At 45.0% G+C, this 24,353-nt stretch overlaps 1 protein-coding gene across 1 annotated transcript in view; it reads left to right on the top strand.

The window, feature by feature from the left end:
• Positions 1–354: 354 nt before the first annotated feature.
• Positions 355–24,353, top strand: part of GPR107 (G protein-coupled receptor 107) — a 58,777-nt gene continuing 34,778 nt past the window's right edge. Inside the window, exons 1-9 of the mRNA XM_079791238.1 lie at positions 355–522; positions 11,545–11,667; positions 11,935–11,985; positions 12,235–12,314; positions 13,471–13,610; positions 16,796–16,833; positions 18,394–18,450; positions 22,277–22,387; positions 23,613–23,746. Of these exons, the coding sequence (XP_079647364.1) occupies positions 382–522; positions 11,545–11,667; positions 11,935–11,985; positions 12,235–12,314; positions 13,471–13,610; positions 16,796–16,833; positions 18,394–18,450; positions 22,277–22,387; positions 23,613–23,746 (875 nt within the window). The 5' untranslated portion in view covers positions 355–381. The remainder of the gene's footprint in view (positions 523–11,544; positions 11,668–11,934; positions 11,986–12,234; positions 12,315–13,470; positions 13,611–16,795; positions 16,834–18,393; positions 18,451–22,276; positions 22,388–23,612; positions 23,747–24,353) is intronic.

Here is a 24,353-nt window from a genome sequence, read left to right as displayed (position 1 = left end):
CTACAGCGCTTTGAAGAGATCCCCACCCTTGGAGAGCCGGGGTTCCCCCGCGGTCCGGGTCTCGCAGGTCCAGGTCGCTTTCAAAGCTCGGCGGGTGGTGGGTGTGGTCCGACCGTTCCCATGACAACCGCCCTGGTTCCTCCTGGGGGTCCCACCTCTTCTAGCAAAACCGAAATCCGCACCGGGAAGGCCGACTGAACAGCCCCCCGGCGCCTGACCCGGCCCCGCACTCCTGGGGGAGAGCCACGGGCAACCACACCGGCGGCCGCCGCGCCGCTGCCCCGCCCCGCCCCCTACTTCCAGGCCCTTCCGGCGGCCGCTGCCCTTTAACCCTGGAAGTGCTTGGAGGGAGCGGAAGCAGCTGGTGATGCTGGAACAAACATGGCTGCCCCGGCGCCCCTCGGCCCCTCGGGCTCCCGCGGTCCTCGGCTCTTCGCGGGCCTCCGGTGGCTTCCGCTCCTGGGGCTGCTGCAGCTGCTGGTGGAGCCCGGCCTGGGCCGCGTCCACCACCTGGCGCTGAAGGTGAGGCCGGGCGGGGCCGGCCGGGGCCGGCCGGGGGGCGGAGGCAGAGGCCGCTCCCCCGGGCTGGAGGCAACTTTGGCGGAGGGCGGGGAGGGGGGGGCTCTGAGCAATTGCCTCCCCCTTTGCCTCCCGGCGCGGCCTCTCTGTGAGGAGGTCTGTTGGGACCAGTGGGAAAGGCGGGGGTCCGCGCGCCGTCTGGGAGGGGCGGAGAGGCGCTAGCTGACCGGGGAAGGGGCTGAACTGCGGCGGAAGAAACTCTGCGGACCCGGGAGGCCGCGCTTGCAACCCCTGCTGGCTTCCCTAGGTTCCCCGCTGACAGCAGCCTGCTCTTCTTCCTCCAACTTTTACCCCCGACTTGACTTGTCCGCGGGCTTCCGCTTTCCCATCCCCTTGTGCCCGGCGGTTAGAGGATACCCGGAATCTTAGTCTCAGGTTCCGGGTTCGGCTTAGGGCGCTCTCTGGACTGATCAAGGCGGGAACCTCCCGGAGGAATGTCAAGTTTCGCCTGAAATATATGACCGAGAGCTGAAAACCAGCATTAAAATTATGTTTCTAATGAGAGAACCTGTCTTATCCGTCGCTCCTGTCATGTCTGTCCAGGGAAGAGGTTTCTGCGAGTCCTAGGATGATCCCTTGGACCTTGCTTTATAACTCACAGCTAGCAGTCATCGAAGGCTAGAAGGTGCCTCCGGGCGGTTCAGCAGGTCAATATATCTGGGGAATAGAAAAGTAAATTATGACCCAGAGCCTTGTATGTGATTTTCAAAATACGCAATTGTGTAAAGTTGTGGGATGGTAGAAAATTTGTCTTATTAAACAAGTTATATTTGTGAACGTGGAGTTTAAGGAATACAGAATCTGATAAAAAGCTTGGCCAGACCCATACACCATACTTTGGGTTTGTAAATAAAAATGATCTTGATTTAAATTGTTCTCAGCCGCAGGGAATTAGGTGAGCTTTTTTTTCTTTTTCTTTTTCTTCTTCTTTTAATTAGTTAGGTGAATCTTGACTCCCTTTGAGAATATGCTAAAAGTTATAGAACCTTTCCCCAGAAAAGTGCAGGTAACTGCTTAGACGAAACTTTCTTGGAATTTCTCGGGCTTTATAATCCTGCTGAAGCTTATCTAAAGGCCCTATCCCTCAAGCTTATGACTCCCAAATTCAGAACTCCTGATCTTAATTTTTTTAAATGTTTTTATCTATTTCAGAGAGAGAGGAAGGGAGAGGGATAGAAACATCAATGATCATAGAGAATCATTGATCGGCTGCCTCTTGCACCCCCCTCCACTGGGGATTGAGCCCGCTACCTAGGCATGTGCCCTGACCTGGAATCAACCCACTGACCTCCTGGTTCATAGGCGGACACTCAACCAATGAGCAACACCGGCAGGGCCCAAGTGAGACTTTGTAGTTGGACTTGAACATGCTCTGCTCTTCAGTTAATTGGTGTGGCAGCAGGTTTCCATTTTGTGTAGGCCTAGCTAATGTGAACCTGTAGCTTGATCTGGGTCTTCATTGTTCTGCCTTTTTCTATCTACTTTCAAGCACCAGAGTGGGATAGTCCATAGCACTTTGAACATTATTTTAACACCAGTTCCTGGCCTTTTGAACAAGAAAGACTCCTAACCTCAGCATATGCTTTAAATTATCTCTATACAGGTAGTTCAGGGTTCCATCTCTTGTAAGTTTGAATATCTATTAAATGTTTGTTTTTGGGCATATGTATCTGTAAGCACATAATACGCCTTTTTTAAGCAACGCCTATTTGGTGGCATATATGCCAAGTTGCTTTCTTCTGAGAATACTAGTATAGAATAATCAAATATTTGATTGCTAGGATTTCTTAATAAAGCAGCTCTGGAAAATTGCAATGAGTTTTATTCTCTCCCCCCCCCCCCCCCCTCCACTTTTCTTTATTTAAAAAATATATTTTTATTTATTTAAGAGAGAGGAAGGGAGAGGGAGAGAAACATCAATGATGAAAGAGAATCATTGGTTGGCTGCCTCCTGCATGCCCCCTACTGGAGATCAAGCCCACAACTTAGGCATGTGCCCTGACCGGGAATCAAACCCTGACCTCATGGTTCATGGGCCAACATTCAACCACTGAGCAACACTGGCAGGCTCACTTTTATTTCTTATTGCCCTTCCTCTTCCCACTTCCACTGCTGCTCTTGTTACAGATTTTTGCTTTTTTTTTTTCTCTCCCCAGTACACAATAGTAAACATGGGTTATTCTATTTTTAACTAATAGGAAAAAAGTTGGGGTCAAGAAATACTACCTACAATAGGTTTTCTTTTCCTTCATCTCTTTAGTTGAAGAATGATAACAAATATGTATGGACCAGGTAATTAAGCACTAGAATACTTCAATGTAAATGATTAAGAAGATGGATATACCAGTATGTACCGGGTTGACCAGTGTCCCTCCAAAATTAATGTCTACCCAGAACCTCAGAATGTGGCCTTACTTGGAAACGTGGTCTTGCAGATAGAGGTAGTTAAGGTTGGGTCATACTGGATTAGGATGGGCCCTAATTCCAATATGACCAGTGTCCTTAGGAAAGGAGACACACAGAGAGGGAAGGAGGCCACGTGAAGACAGGCAGAGATTGGAGTGCTGCAGTTGCGAACCAGGAACACCAGAGATTGTCAGCAACAACCAGAAGCTCTAAGGAAGCAAGGAGGAATTTTTTCTCTAGAGCCTTCAGAGAGAGAACGGCCATGCCTGCACCTTGACTTTGGACTTCTAGCCTCCAGAACTGTGAGAGCCTAACTTTTGTTTTAAAGCAACCCAGTCCGGGGGTATTTGTTACAGCAGCCCTAGGAAAGTAATACAACATACATTAAACTTCACTTCAAAGCTCTGCCTTCATAGTAACATGGTATTACTTTGTTTCTGAGTAGTAACTTTTAGAAAACACCTTAGCAATGGAGTGATGTTTGTAAGTAGATAAATCAGATCCCTCTTTGTTAAAACACTCTAGAAGCACTGCCCATGGATCGGGATCCACCTGATCACACCGGCCTTAGGTGCAGTGCCTGCAGCTCCACTGCACAGACTGCGTTGTGACTTTTAGCCCCCCTCCCAAAAAAAGTATCCGAAAAGTTTTGGGAAATTAAATGATCCCTGCTGTGCCTCATCTCAAGCCCACTGACTATTAGCTGGTCCATCCTGGTAAACGTCAAATGCCTCCTTGGCATGTCTCCACAACTGATCAGTATGTAAAATTAATGTTTGCTGAGATGGGGGTCTTCTGAGTGTGCCGTGTCTGTCCAAAATCTAGAGCAGGGTTAGAAAAGGGCACAGTGTGCCGTGCAGCAGTGAGGTCAAGCCCAGCATCTTGGCCTTGTGAGCATGGAGGAGCTTGGTCAGGACAGCCCACAGCCCACCCAGGGCAGCTCAGAGTGAAGATGGGAAGAGGGCTGGGGAGAGTGGCACTGAGGTAGATGCTGTTGACACACTCAGTGTTGTGCTAGATCTTGCGTCCCTCTTAAGCATGCCACCAAAATTCTAGTATGCATATGAGATTGCTGTGTGCACAGAAAGGTTGGGACCCCCAGTCCAGTCACAACTGCTCTGGGCTCACGGGGGGAAAATGAGGTATCCTACAGAATCTAAATTTTAAATGCTAAATATTTGATGTTTTTTATTGATTGGCTCCTCATAGCGACCCCCCTTGAGAAAATGCTATTATCCCTGGTCTATAAATTTGAAAAACAGAACTTGGGTTACATAAGAGGAGGAGGCCAACTTTGAACCTGGCATCCATGCTCTTTCCATTCGGCCACTTGTACTGAGTAGCCCTCGGTGCCTGTCCAGGAGGCCAGCCCTGATTGCCAGGACCTCAGACTTCTGTGTTGGCATTTTCTTTCAAGCTCTTTGTAATTTTTCCTCTGTCCTCGTGTGCTTAAGCTGTCATATTTCTGTTGTCTAAGAGAATTTGACTCTATTCATTTTGTGAATTACTCTCTATATACAGTGATCCAAGAAATTGAATATTAAGCTTCCTTGGATAGTTTCCTACCATGAATAGTAGGCAGTCAATAAATGGTAGGGGGTATTATTCTTGTTGTGTTTCTGTATTAGTGAGAACTGATCATGGATGCCTAAAGGTACTTTTGCTTACTGAGGTCACAACCTTGGATGTATTTGAAGCCACGCAGATACTTTTTAATGAAGCTGGCTGTGTGAGATAGAATGGCCAGCTCCTTCTGCCGTGGCTGCTGCGTCTCTGTTCCAGCGGGTTGTGGCTGCATTGGAATGTGGCCTAGACATGCTGGGTCTTGTGTTGTCATGTTTTTGTTTTTGAAAGAAAAGCTAGATCCCAGCTGGCGTGGCTCAGTGGTTGAGCTTCGATTGCCGGTCAGGGCACATGCCTAGGTTGTAGGCTCAATCCCCAGTGTGGGGCGTGCAGGAGGCATCCGATCAATGATTCCCTCTCATCATTGACGTTTCTATCTCTCGCTCCCTCTCCCTTCCTCTCTGAAATCAATAAAAATATATTTTAAAAATAAATAAAGAAAAACTAGAAATTTAGGCTTTTATGTGAAGTTAGCCAGAAATTAATTCAAATTAAAAAACAAAAACAAAAACAAAACACTCTTGGCCCCATCTAAACATTCATGTACCAGTACAGTCTGTGGACTGCCAGTTGGGTGAGCTTTAAAATGAGGAAGTGGCCAGCTATGTGACCTTCAGCTAGTTCAGTTAAGAGTGACCACATTTAGTCCTGGCCGAGTAGCTTAGTTAGTTAGAGAGGTATCCCCACACATCAAGGTTGAGGGTTCGATCCCTGGTCAAGACACATGCAAGATTTAATCAATGAAGGCATAAATAAGTGCAACAACAAACTGATTTTCTTTCTCCCTCCTTCTCGCTCTAAAATCAGTAAATAAAATTTAAAAGAGTGACCATATTTATTTTCTGAAGTTCAGTTTATGAGAAAAAGTATCATTGCTCCACTTGCTTTATGTTTTAAGGCATTTTAATGTGCAATTGTTTAGGGAGTTAAAGCAAAAGTATGTATCTTCTGCTGTTTAGTTAAAAGAGCAGAATTGTCATTGTAAAGCAATTGTTTTGAAACAAAGGAAAAAGGAGAAAATGTGCCAAAATTGTAGTTGTCTTGAGGGATTTTTTCTTTTATCTCCTTATCAGACCTTTATTCTGAGCTTTGGGCAAATGTATCCAACTGCCTACTCTTCATTTCCACTTAGGTGTCTCTTAAGCGCTTAAGAAACCAACTCATCTTTCCACTCCATTCACTCTCAGCCTATAAACTCTTCCCGATTGTCTTAGTAACTGTGTGTTCTTCACTTTTCATAGATGGGTGTTCTAAGTAGCTTCCCCCCCCACCCCCCATCCATCCCCTGCTCTGTCGTCACCTGAACTCGTTGGTCCAGGCCATCCTTATATCTCATGGACCAGTGCAGTCTCCTCACACTTGTGTTCCAGAATTCCTCCAGTTCACATTTTGCGTTGTAGCTGAAGTATCTGCCTAAGAGCCCAATCCCATCATGTCACTCCCCTTAAAACCCATTGGGGGCATCCTTTTCCCCTTAAGAGGGAGCTCACAGTCCTTAATGAGGCTGCCAGTCTATCTGTGAGCAGCCTCTTCTCTAGTCTCATCGCCCTTCCTTTCTTTAGTTTCTTAGTTCATAAGTGCGCAGCTTGGTGAATTTTACATACCATGTAACCAGCACCTAGGTCAAGAAATAGGACATTACTAGCACCCCAGAACCCCCACCCCCAGTACTCCTTTTGGTCACCCGAAGTCCTGAAATAGCCAACACAGATCTAAATGAGAGAGGTCTTGCCTTACTCGGTTTCATAACAATAAGCCATATGATACTGCAGTGGGAATCAGGCTGATTGATGGGACAGGATAGGAAGCACATAGAGAAACTCATCTTAATGAGAACATGATGTGCAATAGAGGCGGCGTCATAGAGCAGTGGCAGTGAGGACAGGTTGCTCGGAAGGGAGTGGAGGGTGTGTGTGGAGTGCAGCATGCATCTATCTTATTCCGAATGGTGACATGATAGCTGAAAGTGGAGATGGGGCGTGGGTTAGGTGAGGATCCCACATATATTACTGGCAAATAGTAATACTTAAAGATTGATTTTTGGTAATTATTTGTTAAAAATTTAGAAAATATAAAAAAAAATAGAAAATTGTTACCACTCCAATGGTACTAATCTTTTCATAGTTTGGTGGATTTCTTTCAGACCTTTTTTTTTTTTTTTTTTTTTTATATATTTTATTGATTTTTTACAGAGAGGAAGAGAGAGGGATAGAGAGTTAGAAACATTGATCAGCTGCCTCCTGCACAACCCCTACTGGGGATGTGCCCACAACCAAGGTACATGCCCTTGACCGGAATCGAACCTGGGACCTTTCCGTCCGCAGGCAGACGCTCTATCCACCGAGCCAAACCGGTTTTGGCTCTTTCAGACCTTTTATAAATAAATAAACAAATGTAAATATTTAGCTTTTTAATTTTCAATTTATTTTTTTACAAATTTAGCTCTTACTGTATATAGTTTGGATTCTGCTCTTTGCATTTAATATTTTGTCCAGCTTTATTGAGGTGTAATTGACAAATAAAAATTGCATGTATTTAAGATATACAATGTGATAGTTTGATATACATATACATTGTGAAATAATTACCACAATCAAGCCAACTAACATATCATCATCTCACATAGCTACTTTTTTGTGTGTGAATAATTAAGATTTCTCTAAGCAAATTTAAGATATACAACACAGCATTGTTAACTGTTGTCAGCATGCTGTAAGTTAGATCTGAGAAATTATCCTGCATATCTGAAACTTTATACCCTTTGACCAGCATCTCTCCAAGCCCTCCACCATCCTCTCCCACCCCCTGCTCCTGGTAACCACCATTCTATTCTCTGCTTCAAGAACAATTTTAAATTCCACATATAAGTGAGATCATGTAGTGTTTACCTTTCTGTGTCTGGCTTATTTCACTTAGCATAATGTCCTACATTTTCATCCACGTTGTCAAAAATGATAAGATTTCCTTCTTTTTAAGGCTGAATGATAATCCAGTGTGTGTGTGTGTGTATTTCTTATTCATCCCTTGACAACTACTTAGTTTGTTTTCATATCTTGGCTATAGTGAATAATGCTGCAATGAACATGGGGGTGCAGCTATTTCTTTGAGATAGTGATTTTATTTCCTTTGGATGTTTGCCCAGAAGTGGGATAGCTGGATCATATGGTAGTTCTATTTTTAATTTTTTGAGGAACCTGCATACTGTTTTCCATACCAGCTGTTCCAATTTACATTTCCATCAACCATGTAGAAGGGTTCCCTTTTCTCCACATCCTCAACTCTTGTCTTTCGACAATAGCCATTGTAACAGGTGTGAGGTGCATTTCCCTCCTGATTAGGGATGTTGAGCATCTTTTCACATACCTGTTGGTCATTTATATGTCTTTTGAGAAATGTCTATTCAGATCCTTTGTCCATTTTAAAGTCAGGTCTTTTGTTTTCTTGCTGTTGAGTTGTTTGAGTTCCTTATGTGTTTTGGAGATTAACCCCTTATCAGATATTTGGTTTGCAAATATTTTTCATTCCATAGGTTGCCTTTTCACTGTGTTACTGTAATTGTTTCCTTTGCTGTGCAGAAGCTTTTCAGTTTGATGCAATCCCATTTTTCTCTTTTTGCTGTTACCTGTGCCTTTGTTTTCTATCCAGAAAATCATTGCTCGGACCAATGTCAAGAAGGCAGTTCCTCTGGGATGGCAGCTCCAACCCCACCTTTAAGTGGCTCCAGTTGTTTTTTTTGTGTGTCCTAAGACATCCATCCTATGTAGTTGAATTCATTTCTCTTCTGTACGTCTAGGATAGCAGTAGCCTTGTAACACCTTTGGGAGAATTGAGAAAATAGTCACCCAGATCACTTTCTGTAGGGGTTAATCACTCTCACAATCCTGAGGAAGGTCACGAACCTTAGCTTTTCTGGTTTTTATGCTCTTGCAACTCCCTGATGCCTCTCAGCAAATGACTTCTATGATCTTAGCTGGCTTTTCTGCTTCTCCCTGGGAATGCTAATTTGCTGTAAGTTACTCCATCCCACCAGGAAGTAGAAGTCTAGCCAACATGCTTTAAATGCATAGCTGGGTTCCTAGGAAAATAAGGAAAATTCCCAGGGGCCAAAAATAAAAAAGGTGGCAAGAAGGAGCTGAAACTCCAGTGGTAAAAGAACACAAGTTAGGGCTGCCCTGAAGCATGGCAGAACCTGGACCCTGGAATCTGGGATTTTGAACAGCTGGTGAGGAGTAGGAGCCAAAGCCTTAGAACTAGGCAGGAGGGGAGCTAGAACTGTCCCTGTCCTCAGCCCTGAATATGGGACTCTCAAAGAGCTATGTTGCTTGAGTGGAAGAGTGGGCTAGGAAATAAAATGGCAATAAGATGTATGTATTAGCTGTGTGTGGTGGTGGGAGGGGTGGTCTCTGATTTTTCTGCTGCAGATCTGTTCCATGGCCTCTCCTAGGCCGTTGGTGTTTGCAGTTAGACTGAGTCTGATATCCAGAAGATCCAAGTCTAGAAATGAATAATTACCACTCACACAAAGAAACAACCTGCTGTGAACATCAGCAGAGACAAGGACCAGGAGCAGAATTAGACCCCTGACACCTGTGGTAAAAGAGCTATATTTAAAATGGAAAGGAACAAAGGATGAAATTTAAAAATATGAGCAAGAAGCAAAACCACTATCAAAAAGGACTATCAGATTTGAGGAAGAACCAAATGTAAGTTTTAGGAAAGTGCTTAGCATTTAGGAGTGAGTTAATAACTGTTGGCTTCTTGCAAACTTAGTGAAGGTGATTTGATTTAGGCAAGTAATTCTCAATAGGAAACTCATGGCTTTCTTCACTAATGCTGTTATGGACCCAAGGTCCATTTGCCCACCACTTCAAAAGGCCAAAACTCAAAACAGAGTCTGGAGGAAGGAAAAGCTTATTGATGGAGAAGGTGCCAGTCGAGAAGATGGAGGCCCTAGTAGTTCCTCAAATCCATCTTAAGGAAGTACAGAGTTTAGGCTTCTTTTATGTCAAGGGAAGGGGAAATGGGAGGAGCTGTTTTTTTAAAAAAATATATATTTTATTGATTTTTTACAGAGAGGAAAGGAAAGGGATAGAGAGCTAGAAACATCGATGAGAGAGAAACATCGACCAGCTGCCTCCTGCACAGCCCCACCGGGGATGTGCCTGCAACCAATGTACATGTCCTTGACCGGAATCGAACCTGGGACCCTTCAGTCTGCAGACCGATGCTCTATCCACTGAGCCAAACCGGTTTCAGCCGAGGAGCTGTTTTTGTAAAAACTAAAGCCCCAAGCAGAATCCCTCTAATGATTAGTGTGTCTCAAGCAGGACCTACTAGCCTGAGGGCCGTGGGAGCAACACAGGCCCAACAAGAGGGGGTCCCAGAGACTGAGCATTTCACTCTGTTACAATACCTTGGTTCTGTTGGCCGCCTCAGTTGCAAAATGATATTGCTTAGGTGCTTCCTCACCAGAGGGATTTATTCAAGAAGAAGAAAGGGTTGCAGCCCTGTGCATGCAGACATGGCAGGCCACATGCACACTTGGCCTTCGTGCCAAGATGGAGGGGTGTTTCTGGGAGGGAAAAGGAAGTTAAGGGACAGAGGACCATGGAGCTCTATTATAAACAGTTCTTCTGGTAGGGTCTCTGGATTACTAGAGTGGGAGAACTTCCACATAACCTTAACTGCTCCTATAGACCCTCCTGACTGATTGTTTGCCTAAAGTTCCAGTTAGTCTTTATCAGCCTTAAAACTTTCTGACTTAGTTGGGATTGAAATCACCCCTTTGAGACAATTTCAAGCTGGCGTGCTAGGCATTTGCCCAGGTCGTTCAGTTTCAGCAAACCTCAGGATGATCCGGTGTCCAAAAGATCCTGTCTCTACCTGGCAAGTTCCTGGGATTCCTTCTGCATATAAGGCTTTGTTTCCTGAAACCCATCATATATAGCATAACTTTTAGATTCAAATGAACCTATGTAAAAAAAATGAATTACAGCCCTAACCAGTTTGGCTCAGTGGATAGAGCATCGGCCTGCGGACTGAAGGGTCCCAGGTTCGATTCCGGTCAAGGGCATGTACCTTGGTTGCGGGCATATCCCCAGTGGGGGGTGTGCAGGAAGCAGCTGATCGATTTTCTCTTTCATCGATATTTCTAACTCTCTATCCCTCTCCCTTCCTCTCTGTAAAAAATCAATAAAATATATATATTTTTAAATGAATTACAGATTAGAAAAGTAATGTGCAGGTGTCCCCCGTCATCCTGCAGTGGGAGGAGCCAGTTGCACACAATTTATAAGAAGGTTTATAAAAACGTATTCTCAGCAGTTTTTCTCCCACCCCCTACTCCCCACCCCCAGCATGTTTTTCTTCATATGTTTTTTGTTCATTTTGGAGAGAGAGGAAGGGATGGGGGGCGGCGGGGGAGAAACATCGATCACTGAATCCCAGACCTTTTGGCCGGCGAGGCGACACTCTAACCACTGAAAAAAACTGGCCAGGGCCAACTGGTGACCTTTTGGTGCATGGGATGACACTCAACCAACTGAGCCACACCAGTCAGGGCCAGCATGATTTTTGAGTGCTTACTAGATGCCAGGCCTTGGACTAGCAGGAAGGATGCGAGGATGACTAAGACATTGTTCCTCCTTCCCTGGAATGCACATTCCAGCTGACCACCTAGTCAGGACTATTACAAATCTGTCAAAATGAATTGCATCTATTATGTGCTTCCTTCTGCAAAACTGTTGATATCTTATGCATTTCTGATGAGTCATCTTCAGCTTTGAAACAAGATCAGGTACCACAGCTGTATATTTTACTAAGTATATGGAAACATTGGTTAGCTAGCAGGAAACTAGTTTTTCAAGCAAACGAATAGGTTAAATAATCAAGTTAACTTTTCCCTATTACTAATTTCACCTCTGCAAATCTCTTTAGAATGACGTGAGGCATAAGGTTCATCTAAACACCTTTGGATTCTTCAAGGATGGGTACATGGTGGTTAATGTCAGCAGCCTTTCAGTGCCTGCGCCTGAAGGAGCCACAGACAAGGATCTGATTGTAAGTGCCTTCCCCGGACACCAAGCGTTGATGCTTCTCTGTTTCTTTGATGAAAGCTTTGCCCCATACTTGAATGAGAAGTATCAGAATATGGAGAAAATAAAACTTGTGAGCAGGCATCAGATAATTTTATTTTTAACATTTAAATTGTAATTCTTGAATAATTTTAGTAATTAGTGATCCTTCTTGCAAATGAACGCCATGAAAACCGAGAGGAGGCCAGGCCATCATGTGGGCATTTACCTCTACTCTCTTTACCCCTCTTAGATTGGATTCAGCCTCGACCGTACAAAGAATGACGGATTTTCTTCCTACCTGGTGAGCATTAAATGCGTGACTGATCACACTCTTCACTTGAGCTCAGGACACCGGGTGGGAACACTGCTTTTGTTGTTGGGCTGTTTGCTTGAGGTGGTGGCTGCTGGGACTTCTGGGTATCAGTATACCCACAGTTGTATTGTTTTCAGTGGAGGGTGGGCCCCTTATTTGTCTTGTTCCTGAAAATGTTTTTTCCTTGTTCTAATGTGAATGAATAAGGTGATGTATAATTGGGTCTTCCTTTCTTAGGATGAAGATGTGAATTTCTGTATTTTAAGGAAACAGTTGGTCTCTGTCCCCCTTCTAATCCTAAACTTCTCCAGAAGTGAGTAAGTAATTCTAATAATTCCTTCAGTTCAACCCTAGAGTAAAGTTAGGGGGAATTTGGTCATTAAGCTAACATTCATTGAGTATCTACCATTTGCCAAATACTGTGCTGAGTGCTGGAGATTAAACACAAAGGTGAGGGAGACAAAACAGCCATCCCAGTGATCACAGCAAAGCAGAGAGGTGGGGCGGAGAGACTGATGTGGGAGAGGAGGGAAGGTTTCAGGTAACTGGGGGCCCAAGCCCCCTTCTAGTGAGGAGACTTCACCAGTGAATAAGAAAGGGAAGAACATCTCCCAGATAAATGCCAAGGCAGAATGGCATGAAATGGTGTGGTGTGTTCCGTAAAGTGGGTTCTTACTCCCATCTCAGTAAGGGAAGGACAGGAAGGCTTCTCTCCAGGCAGAACGAGAAGTGCTTCCCTTCAGCTGGATTGTCCAGTTTAGGTTCCATGTCACCCAGGCTTGGAAACTCACTGGCCCTCGTGCAGGGCAGGTAAACAGCAGTGGGGTCTGTTCAGGAGGGAGAAGGGAGGAAATGCGTCCTAGGCATGCTGTTCCAAGTTCCCTAGACTTCAGTTGAACATTTCATTGTTGTTTTTCAAATATATTTTTATTGATTTCAGAGAGGGAGAGAGAGATAGAAATATCAATGATGAGACAGAATCATTGATTGGCTGCCTCCTGCATGTCCCCTACTGGGATCGAGCCTGCAACCCAGGCATGTGCCCTGAATGGGAATCGAACTGTGACCTCCTGGTTCATAGGTCAATGCTCAACCACTGAGCCACTGGAGCCAGGCCATTTCATTGGTTTTATCTCTTGTTCCGTTTCCCTTGTACACCAATTTGTTGACCACATCACAGATACTTAGTGGGAAAGAATGTACATCAGAATTGCGTGGTTGTCAAGAATTTCAGCCCTAAGGGGAGAATGCCTGGATCCTCGCCAGCTCCTTACTAGCTTACTGCTCTTGGGCAAGGTATTTAACCTTCCTGAGCCTCCATTTCAGCATCTGTAAGATGCAGGGGATAGAATCTACATTGTAGGATTACATGACATCATGAATTTAGAGGTTGAAGCCATGCCTAATGTACAACACTTAAAGGGCCATAGGCATTACCTTGAACTTTCCCCCTTCTATCTTATTTAACTGTAGAGTGAAAATAAAATCTCCACCAGAAGCTGGTACCCAGTTACCAAAGATCATCTTCAACAAGGATGAGAAAGTCCTTGGCCAGAGCCAGGAGGCTGCTGTTCCCCCGGTTTCAGCGGGCAGCCAGACGGAGACGAAACAAGGTAAACGTGAGGTGGAACTAGACTTTCCTTCACTGCCCAGCTTGGTTGATTCTTTTTGGTTCCTAAGTAAAAACAAACATGACCTATGCATTATTTTATGCTAAAATATATAATCATTAAAGAAAAGTGAGGAAAATACGGAGAAGGTAGAGAAAGAAAAGTCATTTCTCCTTACACCCAGTGTTAAAATTTTAGAAATTGATGTTTTGCCTAAGTTTGTTTTTTAGGTGTAGAACATGTAAAATTCACAGTTACATGTACCACTTCAAGCATCCCTGTTCACTTAACTTTAAGATATTTTATACTTATCACATATCCCGTTAAATGGATAATATAATTTATTCAACCTCTCCCTTTAAGGAGGCATATTTTCATTTTGATGCTATCCTAATATATAAAAACCCTGGGTCTGTCTCGACCAGAGGCTTGACCAACCGGAAGTCAGTCCTGCAGTCAGTGCTGGGTTGCTGTGACAACCCAGCCCTGAATGCTATGGCAGCAGGCGTGGTGACCCAGCACTGACTGCTGCGGGGGCTGCCAATCAGGCCTGGAGAGAGGCCTGAAGAGAGAAGCAGGGTCTGATCCATAGCCTCTGTGGCAGCTGTTGGTGAGCACTTGCTTCTCGCTTTCTCTCCAAGCCTGGCCAGCAGCAGTGCCTACATTTCTCTCCAAGCCTCCACTGGGGCTGCTGATCAGCTCTGCCTTTCTGATCAGGCCTTGTTGATAGGCCCAGAGACGCTGACTGGCATTGAAACTGACCAGTCAGAACCAAATCCGGGTGAACTGTGAGGAGCCAATGGTTGCCTAGGAGGCGGAGCTTTTGACGCTGACTGGCATAGAAATTGACTAATCAGAACCAAATTGGCCGGCCAAGGAGGGCAGTTGGGGGTGAGATCAGGCCGGCAGGGGAGGGCAGTTGGGGGCAACCAGGTTAGCAGGGGAGGGCAATTGGGGGGGGACCAAGCCTGCAGGGGAGGGCACTTGGGGGCCATCAGGCCGGCAGGGGCGGGCAGTTGGGGGCCATCTGGCCGGCAGGGGAGGGCATTTGGGGGCCATCTGGCCAGCAGGGGAGCAGTTAGGTATTAATCAGGCCGTCAGGGGAGCAGTTAGGGAGTGATCAGGCTGGCAGGCAGAAGCGGTTAGGGGCAATCAGGCAGGCAGGCAGGCGAGCAGTTAGGAGCCAGCAGTCCCGGATTGTGAGAGGGATGTCCGACTGACATCCCCCGAGGGGTCCCAGATTGGAGAGGGTGCAGGCTGGGCTGAGGGACACACACACACACACACACACACACACACACACACCCCAGTGCACGAATTTCGTGCACTAGGCCTCTAGTTATAAATATTGCTGCATTGGACTTCTTTTTTGTAAAACTTTTTTTCAGATATAGAACTTTCTTTAGGATGGGTTCCCAGAATTGGAATACCCGATTCAAAGGATCTGAATACGTCTATTGATGCATATTTTTAGTTCCTTTCCAAATGAGTTGTGTGGGTTTATATACTCCTATCAGAAAATATGTGGCAATAGTGCCCATATCACCATGTTCTAGCCAGTACTGTGTGTGTGAATGTTAAAGTGAGAGGCAAAAAGCAAAAAGGCATTCTTTTTTTTGTATTCACGTTATTAGGTTGCACTTTTTTTCCTATGTTGACTAACCAATTTATATGTACCACCTCTTTTGTTAACTGTCAGGTTTGTCTTTAAAAACAAATTAATATTTATTCTATTTTATTTATTAACTAGAGGCCCAGCGCACGATTCAATCGTGTGGGTAGGGTCCCTAGGCCTAGCCTCCTGCGATCAGGGCCATCTTCTGCCTGTTCGCCAGTCCCCAGGCCCAATGCTGCCTCCGCCGCCGCCACTGAGCTGCCAGGCTGTTGGGATCACCAGCTCATCCCCAGCCGCTGCCGCTGCTGCTGGGGCTTGAGGCGCTGACGAAGGGGAGCACGGCAGGGGATCCGGGTGCGGACAACCGGCTCACCGGCTCCCCGCCTCCGATGGCAGCGGAGCTGGGTGTCCAGGGTGTCCGAGGCAGCCCCCCTCAGTGGCCGCCAATCCAGCCGTTGAGAGGCAGCAGGGGGGGGGGGGGGGGGCGGGAGTCCCGCGCCTCTCAATGGCCGGATATGCCACCCCGAGTCCCGCCCCCCAGCCTCCCACCGCCCAATCGTGGGCGTAGCGGAGTGATGGTTATTTGCATATTGCCTTTTTATTATGAAGGATAAATATTAATAATATTTATTGTATTTACACTTTTTTTTTTACTTTTTCAAAACTCTAACCCAAATTAGAAGACCTGCAGAAAGGCTGCATTTGTGTGATGGTGTGGTTTAATGTCTGCACTGTCTCCTCATCCAGGTTCTTCATGCTAGTGACCATTTCCTGGGCAGGAAATACTCTTTTCCTTCTTTTTCTTCTGAAACCCTCTCCCTTCCTGCAGGGAGTTTGAGATCCTGCCTTCCTCATGAAGAGTAACTTAAGTAAAAATAAGGCCCAGATGCCCTCTTTGTTCCATGAAAGAAGCCATTAGCAATCTTAACACTTCTTGCTATGCTATTAGTTTTTCCATGTATGTAAATAGATCTCATATATATTTATTTTAAATAGTGACCTGTTTTCAAACATACTTACCTAGATAGATAGAAAAGTCAGGCCATGTGGCATCTCTGGCAGTAACATACACTAGATTAACAGATGAGTTCCCTGTTGGTACTGAATATTATCACTTATTAGATCACATTTATAACATAAGTTCTAGTTTGCTGCTTCTACAGCTCAAGGATTATTTTGGGATTTAAAGAGATGGCAGTCCAGCCTGGGCTGATGTGGCTCTGTTGTTAAGGTGTCATCCTGGGCACCAAAATGTTGCTGGTTCCATTTCCAGTCAGGGCACATGCCCTGGTTTCAGGCTCCATCCCTTGTCAGGGGCATGCAGGAGGCAGCCAATCGATGTTTCTTTCTCTTCCTTTCCCTCTTTCTCTCCCCTCCTCTTTCTGTAAATATCAATAAAAAAATCTTTTTTTTTTTTAAAGAGATGACAGTCCACCAGATAGCATATGGTCTCACCTTTTTTGCTTGTTTGAATTATTTGATATTAGACAAACTAGAGTCTCATAAAATGATGCTATAATATACATGTGAGGTGAATTCTACAGTAATACCTTTTCAATGTTTTTGCTTCTAGAGAGTGGAAAGTCTAAAAGAAGTACAGTGGATGCAAAGGTAAGAACTAAGCTCCCTTTTGTGCTCAACTTTTTTGTTTATATATGTGGTATATGTGTGCATATATGGATCTCTTTTTAAACACACATACACAGGTACATACATATACATACAAATGCCTAATGTACAGGAAGCTGCCTTCTGTTTGGAGACATAATGTTGACACACTGAAACAACTTAACAGTAAAGAACTTAAGTGCTAACGGGTCAGATAGCGGGTGGAGAGGGAAGTGAGCTATCTGGAGAACCCTCTGGAAGGAAGTACCACCAGGGTTTGAAGTTTGCTGGATTTGTTTGGGAAAGAAGAGATGGAATGGGATGAAGACTGCCATAAGCAAAGACTGGAAGTGGAAATGAGCATAACAGGTGCTGGGCACTGGCCTGTTTGAAGTAAAAGGTACACATTTGGGAGCAGAGAGAGGGATCTTAGCTAGTAGAGAGCTGGCTGTACATGCTGCTACTGCCCGTAGTCACTTAGCTGTCTCCTCAGATCCACGGTCACGTGATCGCAGTGCTTGTGGTCAGGTCACCCTTATTTCACTTAATAGTGGCCCACTGTGCTAGTGTTGTGATGCTGGCAATTCGGATATGCCAAAGGGAAGCTTCCTTTACCTGAAAAGGTGAACATTCTTGACTTAGTAAGGAAAGGAAAAAAACACCATGGTGAGGTTGCTAAGATTGACAGTAAGACTGAACCTATCTTTGAAACTGCCTAATTTATAAATTAAACTTTATTATAGGTATGGTTGTATAGGAAAAAGCATAAACATAGTATATGTAGGGTTTGGTGCTATCTGCAGTTTCAGGCATCCCCTGGGGGTCTTGGAATGTATCCCCTGCAGATCAGGAGGGACGACTATAGTTAAAATGGCAATTTGATACGTTTTGGTTTATGTGTACACTGTGAAGCTGTCACCACAATAAAGTTAGTGAACATTATCCATCACCCCAAAAGTGTTTCCTGCCCCATTGCCATGCTCCTGCCCCATTGTTTGCTCCTGTCCCGTTGCCATGCTCCTGACCCCTGGCAACCACTGATTTGTCCCTGTAGATTAGTTTCATAAAACTCTGCGCAGATGGATTATGCAGTCCGTGCTCTTTTGTGTTCTTTCATTCAGCATAAGTATTCTTAGTTCATCACGTGGTTGCATATGTCAGTAGTTCTTTTCACTACTTCATCCATTGGACCAATGGCAATGTGTTACTCACTTGAAATCAGGAGTGGAGTCCAGGGATGGTCAGGGTGTGACCTGGGTCGGCACCTTTGGTCTTGCTGAAGCTTTAGTGGGAGAGAAGTGCTCCAGCAGGAAGTTGGGGGACGGGGTGAGGAGTGGGGTTAGTGAAGAGGCAGAAGACAGCTGAGTAAAGGCAATGGGTGAGGAAGAACGAACATTCTCTGTGAAAGGGGATTTCAGACATCAAAAGGATGGTGGGTGTTATTTTTAGGGAGCTTTTAAAGGTCCGAAAATGTAGGCTTTAAGAAAAATGTGTTTAAATCTTTATGTTTATTAGCTTACTTTTCCTGCCAGTGTCCTAAAGCAGGTTGTTATGTCTTTCTAGGCAATGGAAGAGAAAACCTTTCCTGTTCGTAATAATAATGGGGCACTTTCATTTTGGGTATGTATCTTCTTTGAGTAAAGCTTGATCGCTACTATGTAAACAGTGAATTTTTAAACGTAAAAGCGTTTTTGAATTTAGGAATAATCAGGCATGCTATGTATCAGTCACTTGAATACAGTAGCTCTCTCCATAACAAACCTAAAGGGTGGATATTATCACCTGCCGCGTAGCAAATCATAAGTCTCTAAGAAGGAATAACTTCATGAATGTCCAGTGTGAGTGACAAGGCCCAGATTCCAACCCAGTTCTGCCTGGCTGTCCCCACAACTTTGCCTCTAATCTTATGCTGTCTCCCATTCTGAGTGCTCCAGAAGCACAGGATTCTGTACCTGGAAGGACCATGGGTGATCCTTTAGGGTGATGTAATTTTAGATGAGTTCACTGAGACTCAGAGGCCTTGAGTGACCCGCAAAGCTGTCACCATTATTAACTGCATGTGAGTGTTTGTGGTGGCATCACAGCCCATGTATATGGTAGGAGGTTGGACTGGATCTCAGCACCAACTTACTAGCTGGTGACCTGGACAACTCACTTCACTTCTGCTCCTCACTCTTTAATCATCTAAACATGAAAAATGGTGGGACCTGTCTCATAGGGTTGTCAGGCATATCCTTTTTTTTTAAGTGCTCTGTAAAGTGCTATGCAAATAACCTTTATTATTACTTTGTAAAAGTCACTGCCTCTTTCCTAACCCATTTTTATTAATTGAGGTCTAATTTGCTTACAGTGAGATGCACAGGTCTTGAGTGTACAGCTCAATCAGTGTTGACAAATGCAGGCGGCCATGTAATCCACTCTGCCAGATGCTCTGCTTGTATCACCGTGGCAGTCTCCCGCCCCTGCATCCTCTGTTCTGGTTTCTCTCACCGTGGTTTATATGGCCCATCTAACAGTTTTTATATGTTAAGTTTAGTAGCCATTAGTATTAATAGCTAACTGAGAGCTTGTGTAGTCACCTCTCCAAATCCTCAGCAGCTTTCCGGCTGTCTCAGAGGGAAAGCCCAAGTCCTTCCGCTTGTCTGCAACCCACAGGTCAGCCGCTGTCATTTCTGTCCTGGCTCCTGTTCTCTCCCCGCCCCTCCCCTCCCCTCCCCTCCCTGTGCTAACGCTGCTCCCAGGGAAGATCAAGCCTCAGGCTCCGCTTTAACTGTCCCCACTGGGAGGAACACTTGTCCCTCGGATCCCTTTTGATTAATTTCTTTCTCCTTCAAGTCTTTCAAACACCACTGTCTAACAAAGCTTCCCCAATCACCGTGTTTTAAATGCAGCCACTCCCCTTCGCCCTCCCCTCTCCGTTCTTTTCCCTTCGCACTTGTTTCCAACATGCTGTAATTGTACTTACTTACTGTGTTTGTCAGTCTCTCCCTGTAGAAGGTAACCATAAGGGCAGGGATTTTCTGTTTTATTACTGATGTATATGAAATTCCTACCCTTGGACCTGGCCCTAATAGGCTCTCCATCAGTAATTATGGACATGAATGAATGAATGCCAGGCGTTGTGCTAAATACTTTTATGTTATCATTATCTCAGTTCATCCTCCCAACAACTCTATGAAGTAGGTACTGTTATTATTCCCCTTTTACAGATGAGGAAACTGAGTCTCAGAGAGGTTAAGTAACTTGCCTAAGGGGAGGACTCAAACCCAGGTTTTTCTGACTCCAAGGCCCATGTGTTTAACCACTTTGCTTTACTGCCTCCTTAAGAAAATACAAAAGATACTTTTCTCTCTTTTTTCCCTCACTTTAAAATGCTTGTTCATAAAATAAGTGTTTTGAATGTTTTTGTAAAAAGCCTTTGAAAAATAATTTCAAAAGGAAAGCATATAGGCTATCTACTATTGTCAGGTACTAATGCGTGTGTCAGGTGAGTGTCAAGGGCAAAGCAGCATGCGTGCTGATGAGAACACGGGCTGAAATGGCCAGTTCGTAGGGTCCCTGGGATGCATAAAACAGGCAGTGCCGGGCTGCTTGCCTTCTGTCTGGCCTCCCCTCTCCTTGCAAAGGAGTCGGTAGGTGACTCCTTACTGTTCTCCTACCCAGTGTTCTCCCCGTTTTGCACAGTGCAGTCACCTGAGCCTTTCTGTTCCATCCACAGAACAAGGATGATCGTTCATCCCCAGACTGGAAAGGGACTGTCGGAGCTTATTCCAGCTCTAAAATTTACATTTTTGCTTTATTTTTGTTTTCTCTTTAAGGGTCAAGTGCCAACTCTGATCTCTTTAATAATTCTATTGATTTTTTTTAATATTTCTTCACTTCATCTGAGTCTTACTTTGAGAACTAGGAAGTTAATATGTTTAGAAACATTTTCTATTCTGGCTACCTTGTGTGGACTAAAATACACATCTCACATTTACAAGAATGAGTTTGGGACATGATTTAACAATTTCAACTTGAATATTCTTGGCCTTTTATTTCCAGCTTCTTGTCAGGTATCTTTTTTCCCTCCCAGCCTTTTAAATTGTAAGGTATAGCATATATACAAAACAGTATTAGTATCTATATTGATATTGAATACAAATAGTTGTAGTTAATCACCATTGTAACCATCATTGGGACAAGAGATGAAATAATGCTAGTACCTCACAAACTCCATATGTCTGTTACATCCCTTCCCAATTCTAGAGTAACCCTGATCGTGAAAAAAATGTTATAATCATGTCCTCACCTTTCTTTATAGCTTGCCATCTGTTTATGTAGCCCTAAGCCACACACTTTAGGCTCATAGAAAATTTCTCTAGAATAGACCCAGGAGTTGCTTCAGTGATCTTACTTGTATGATTTCTTTTGATTTCCATTATACTTCATTTGAACACATGAAACGTAAGAAAAACATGTCTGAATATAGAAAATGTAGCATTTATTACTGTTGCTTAAAATCACAGGTGTAAATTTTAATGAGGGGAAATTGGTTCTTTTTTTTTTTTAAGAATTTGTAATTGGTTTTTATTTTTTTAATTTTTATTTTTTAAAATATATTTTATTGATTTTTCACAGAGAGGAAGAGAGAGGGACAGAGAGCTAGAAACACCAATGAGAGAGAAACATCGATCAGCTGCCTCCTGCACACCCCCCACTGGGTATGTGCCCGCAACCAAGGTACATGCCCTTGACCAGAATCGAACCTGGGACCCTTGAGTCCGCAGGTCGACGCTCTATCCACTGAGCCAAACCGGTTCCGGCTGTAATTGGTTTTTAGAGAGAGCAGAAGGAACAGGGAGAGAAACATCAGTGTGGAAGTAAAACATTATCGGCTGCCTCCCGACCCAGGATTGAACCCACAACCCTGGCATGTGCCCTGACTGGGAATCAAACTGGCAACCCTTCAGTGCATAGGATGACGCCCAACCAACTGAGCCACATCGGCCAAGGTGGAATATTGGTTCCTCACCTTGTCAAGTATCAAATGAACCTCCTTCAGTTTTCAGGAGTGTTTTTACCTAAAGAGCAAAATAATACGTTGGCCTGAAAACTAGATAACTGCATCTAAGGTTGCCTCGGAAGACTTCTGCCAAAATCCATCACCAGTGGATAGGTGTGTGATAAGGCAAGGATAGTAAACGTTCATTGTGGAATCTAGGTAGTGGGTCTATAGATATTTGCTGTATAATTCTGTCAACTTTTCTGTTAGCTTGAAAGTTGCTATAACAACGTTGGGAGGGAATCATAGAAGAAGAAAACATCTGTTTAAATTCTGCTCTGGGAGAATTTGATTTCTTTAAGTATATATTTTTTTCTGTTCATAGTATTTATGATTTCTTTCTAAGACTTAAAAATTTAGCTGAAGATTTGGGTACCCTTTAATTTTCTTCTTCACTTTCAGTTTTTCTTTAACATCAGCACCAATGAGCAGGAAGGCCTCTACAGTCTTTATTTGCATAAATGCCCTGGACCTAAACTACAGTCTAATGACAAGTTTTCATTCAGCCTTGATGTGAGTACCATATGGAAACTGTTCCACGTGAGTTTTGTCAGCCGTGTAAAATGGAAGGCATTTACCTATAACTAGAGGCCCGGTGCAAGAATTCATGCACGGGTACGGTCCCTTGGCCTGGCTGGCGATTGGGGCCAATCGGGGAATGGGGGGGAGGGACCACGGGAGGTTGGCCTCAGCAGCAAGCTAATCAACAGCCAATTCTGCGAGGAATTGGGCTCCCTCCTCCCTCCTGTCTGGGTCCAGGGTGCGGGTTAACCAGATTCAGGGCTGTCAGGGCCCCAGCAGCAAGGTCTGGGTCATAGCTACTGGCCAGTCGTTCTGGTCATTCGGTCGTAACAGTCGCTTAGGCTTTTATATATATATATATATATATGTGTGTGTGTGTGTGTGTGTGTGTGTGTGTGTGTGTGTGTGTATAGATAGATAATAAAAGTGTAATGTGCAAATCAACTGAATGACCAAACAGCAGAACGACCGTCCGGATGACCTTCCAGACAACCAGGCTATGACACACACTGGCACCAGGCCAGCCAAGGCGGGTGCGATGTGATTGGTCGGGGGGCCCCCGCCGTCGCCCCATGATCGCCCTGCAGAGGGAGGTCCAGGCCAACTGGGCAATTGATGGGGGGGGGGAGGGCTCTGTGATCGTGGAGCCCCGGCTGGGTGTGCGGGGCCTTCCTCTGTGGGGCGATCAATCTGGGGCCAGTGATGCTGTGGCGGGTGTGCGGGGCCAGCCAGCGATCGCCCCGCAGAGGGAGGCGACTGGTGGCGGGGGTGGGAGTGTTGGCAGGCAGCTCCACACAGATGGCAAGCAGTGGCAGCGGCGGGGATGGGGCCAGCTGCTGGCAGCCGGGGGAAGGAAAGCCCCGATAGGCCCTGATCGCTGGCTAGGCCTAGGGACCCTACTCGAGGGGTCCGGATTGCGAGAGAGTGCAGGTACGAATTTCGTGCACTGGGCCTCTAGTTTCTCTATAAAAACAGATCTTAAGACCACTTAAAGTAAAAGTGTGGCTAGTGGGCAAGAACTTTAGCAGAGGATTCATAAACAAGGAACTAGAAAGCAATTGGGTGTGTTTACATTTCAGCCAGTGCACTAAGAATGTGTTTGTTCTCTGCTGGTACTCACTTTCGTAAGCTTAAGTTAAACAGCTAAGATTACAAAGTGCTGAATATAAAATGATTTGTTCCTGAAAAGTAAAAATAAATTTCATGTTGGTTTCAGATTGAGATCACGGAGAAGAATCCTGAGAGCTACCTCTCTGCAGGAGAAATCCCTCTCCCTAAGTTGTACATCTCTATGGCCTTTTTCTTTTTCCTTTCTGGGACCATCTGGATTCACATCCTTCGAAAACGACGGTAAAAGACTACTTCCTTAAGTCCTTCCGCTTGGAGAGGGGTGGTATGTGTACATCTCCCCTTGGGCTGGCTCTGCACCTGGGCAGGATTGGCGCCAGCCATCTTGTTCTCTTCCAGGGCATCTTCCCTGAAACGTAGGGCACTGCAGGAGCTTGGCATGCCTTGGTGTTTGCTCACTTCCCATTGTTTTGCTTAAAAGGCAAATCCAGAGATTTCAATAATATACAAGCAAAATAAAATGTATATAAGCTGAGCGTTTCCATGGCGAAGAGATCACAGTGCAGCACTCCAAGTGAACACGTTGGTCCCAGTCGGGGACTCTTTGTTCTTGAGAGCAGATGAGGGACAGTGACCCACTGCCTGGCCGAGAGCAGGAACCACACTTCGTACAGAAGGCCTCAGCTCAGAGCTGGGCTGGGAGAGCTACTGTCCTTCCGATACTGACCTGGGGCTTGTCACTGGAGAAAACCTCTTCAAAGCCCATCTGCCTGGCTGTTGACCTTTCTGCTGAAACCCCTGTGGCTTTAACTTCCTGTACTTGACTCTTGAGGAGAACAGCTGCAAGCTGCATGTCGGTGGAGCTAGTGTTTAATTCTGTCTCTCTCTC

Source organism: Cnephaeus nilssonii (assembly GCF_951640355.1).
Source record: "Cnephaeus nilssonii genome assembly, chromosome: 14".
NCBI classification, from domain to species: domain Eukaryota; kingdom Metazoa; phylum Chordata; class Mammalia; order Chiroptera; family Vespertilionidae; genus Cnephaeus; species Cnephaeus nilssonii.
Note: the sequence above shows the minus strand (reverse complement) of the source record. Positions and strands in the feature narration are given on the sequence as shown.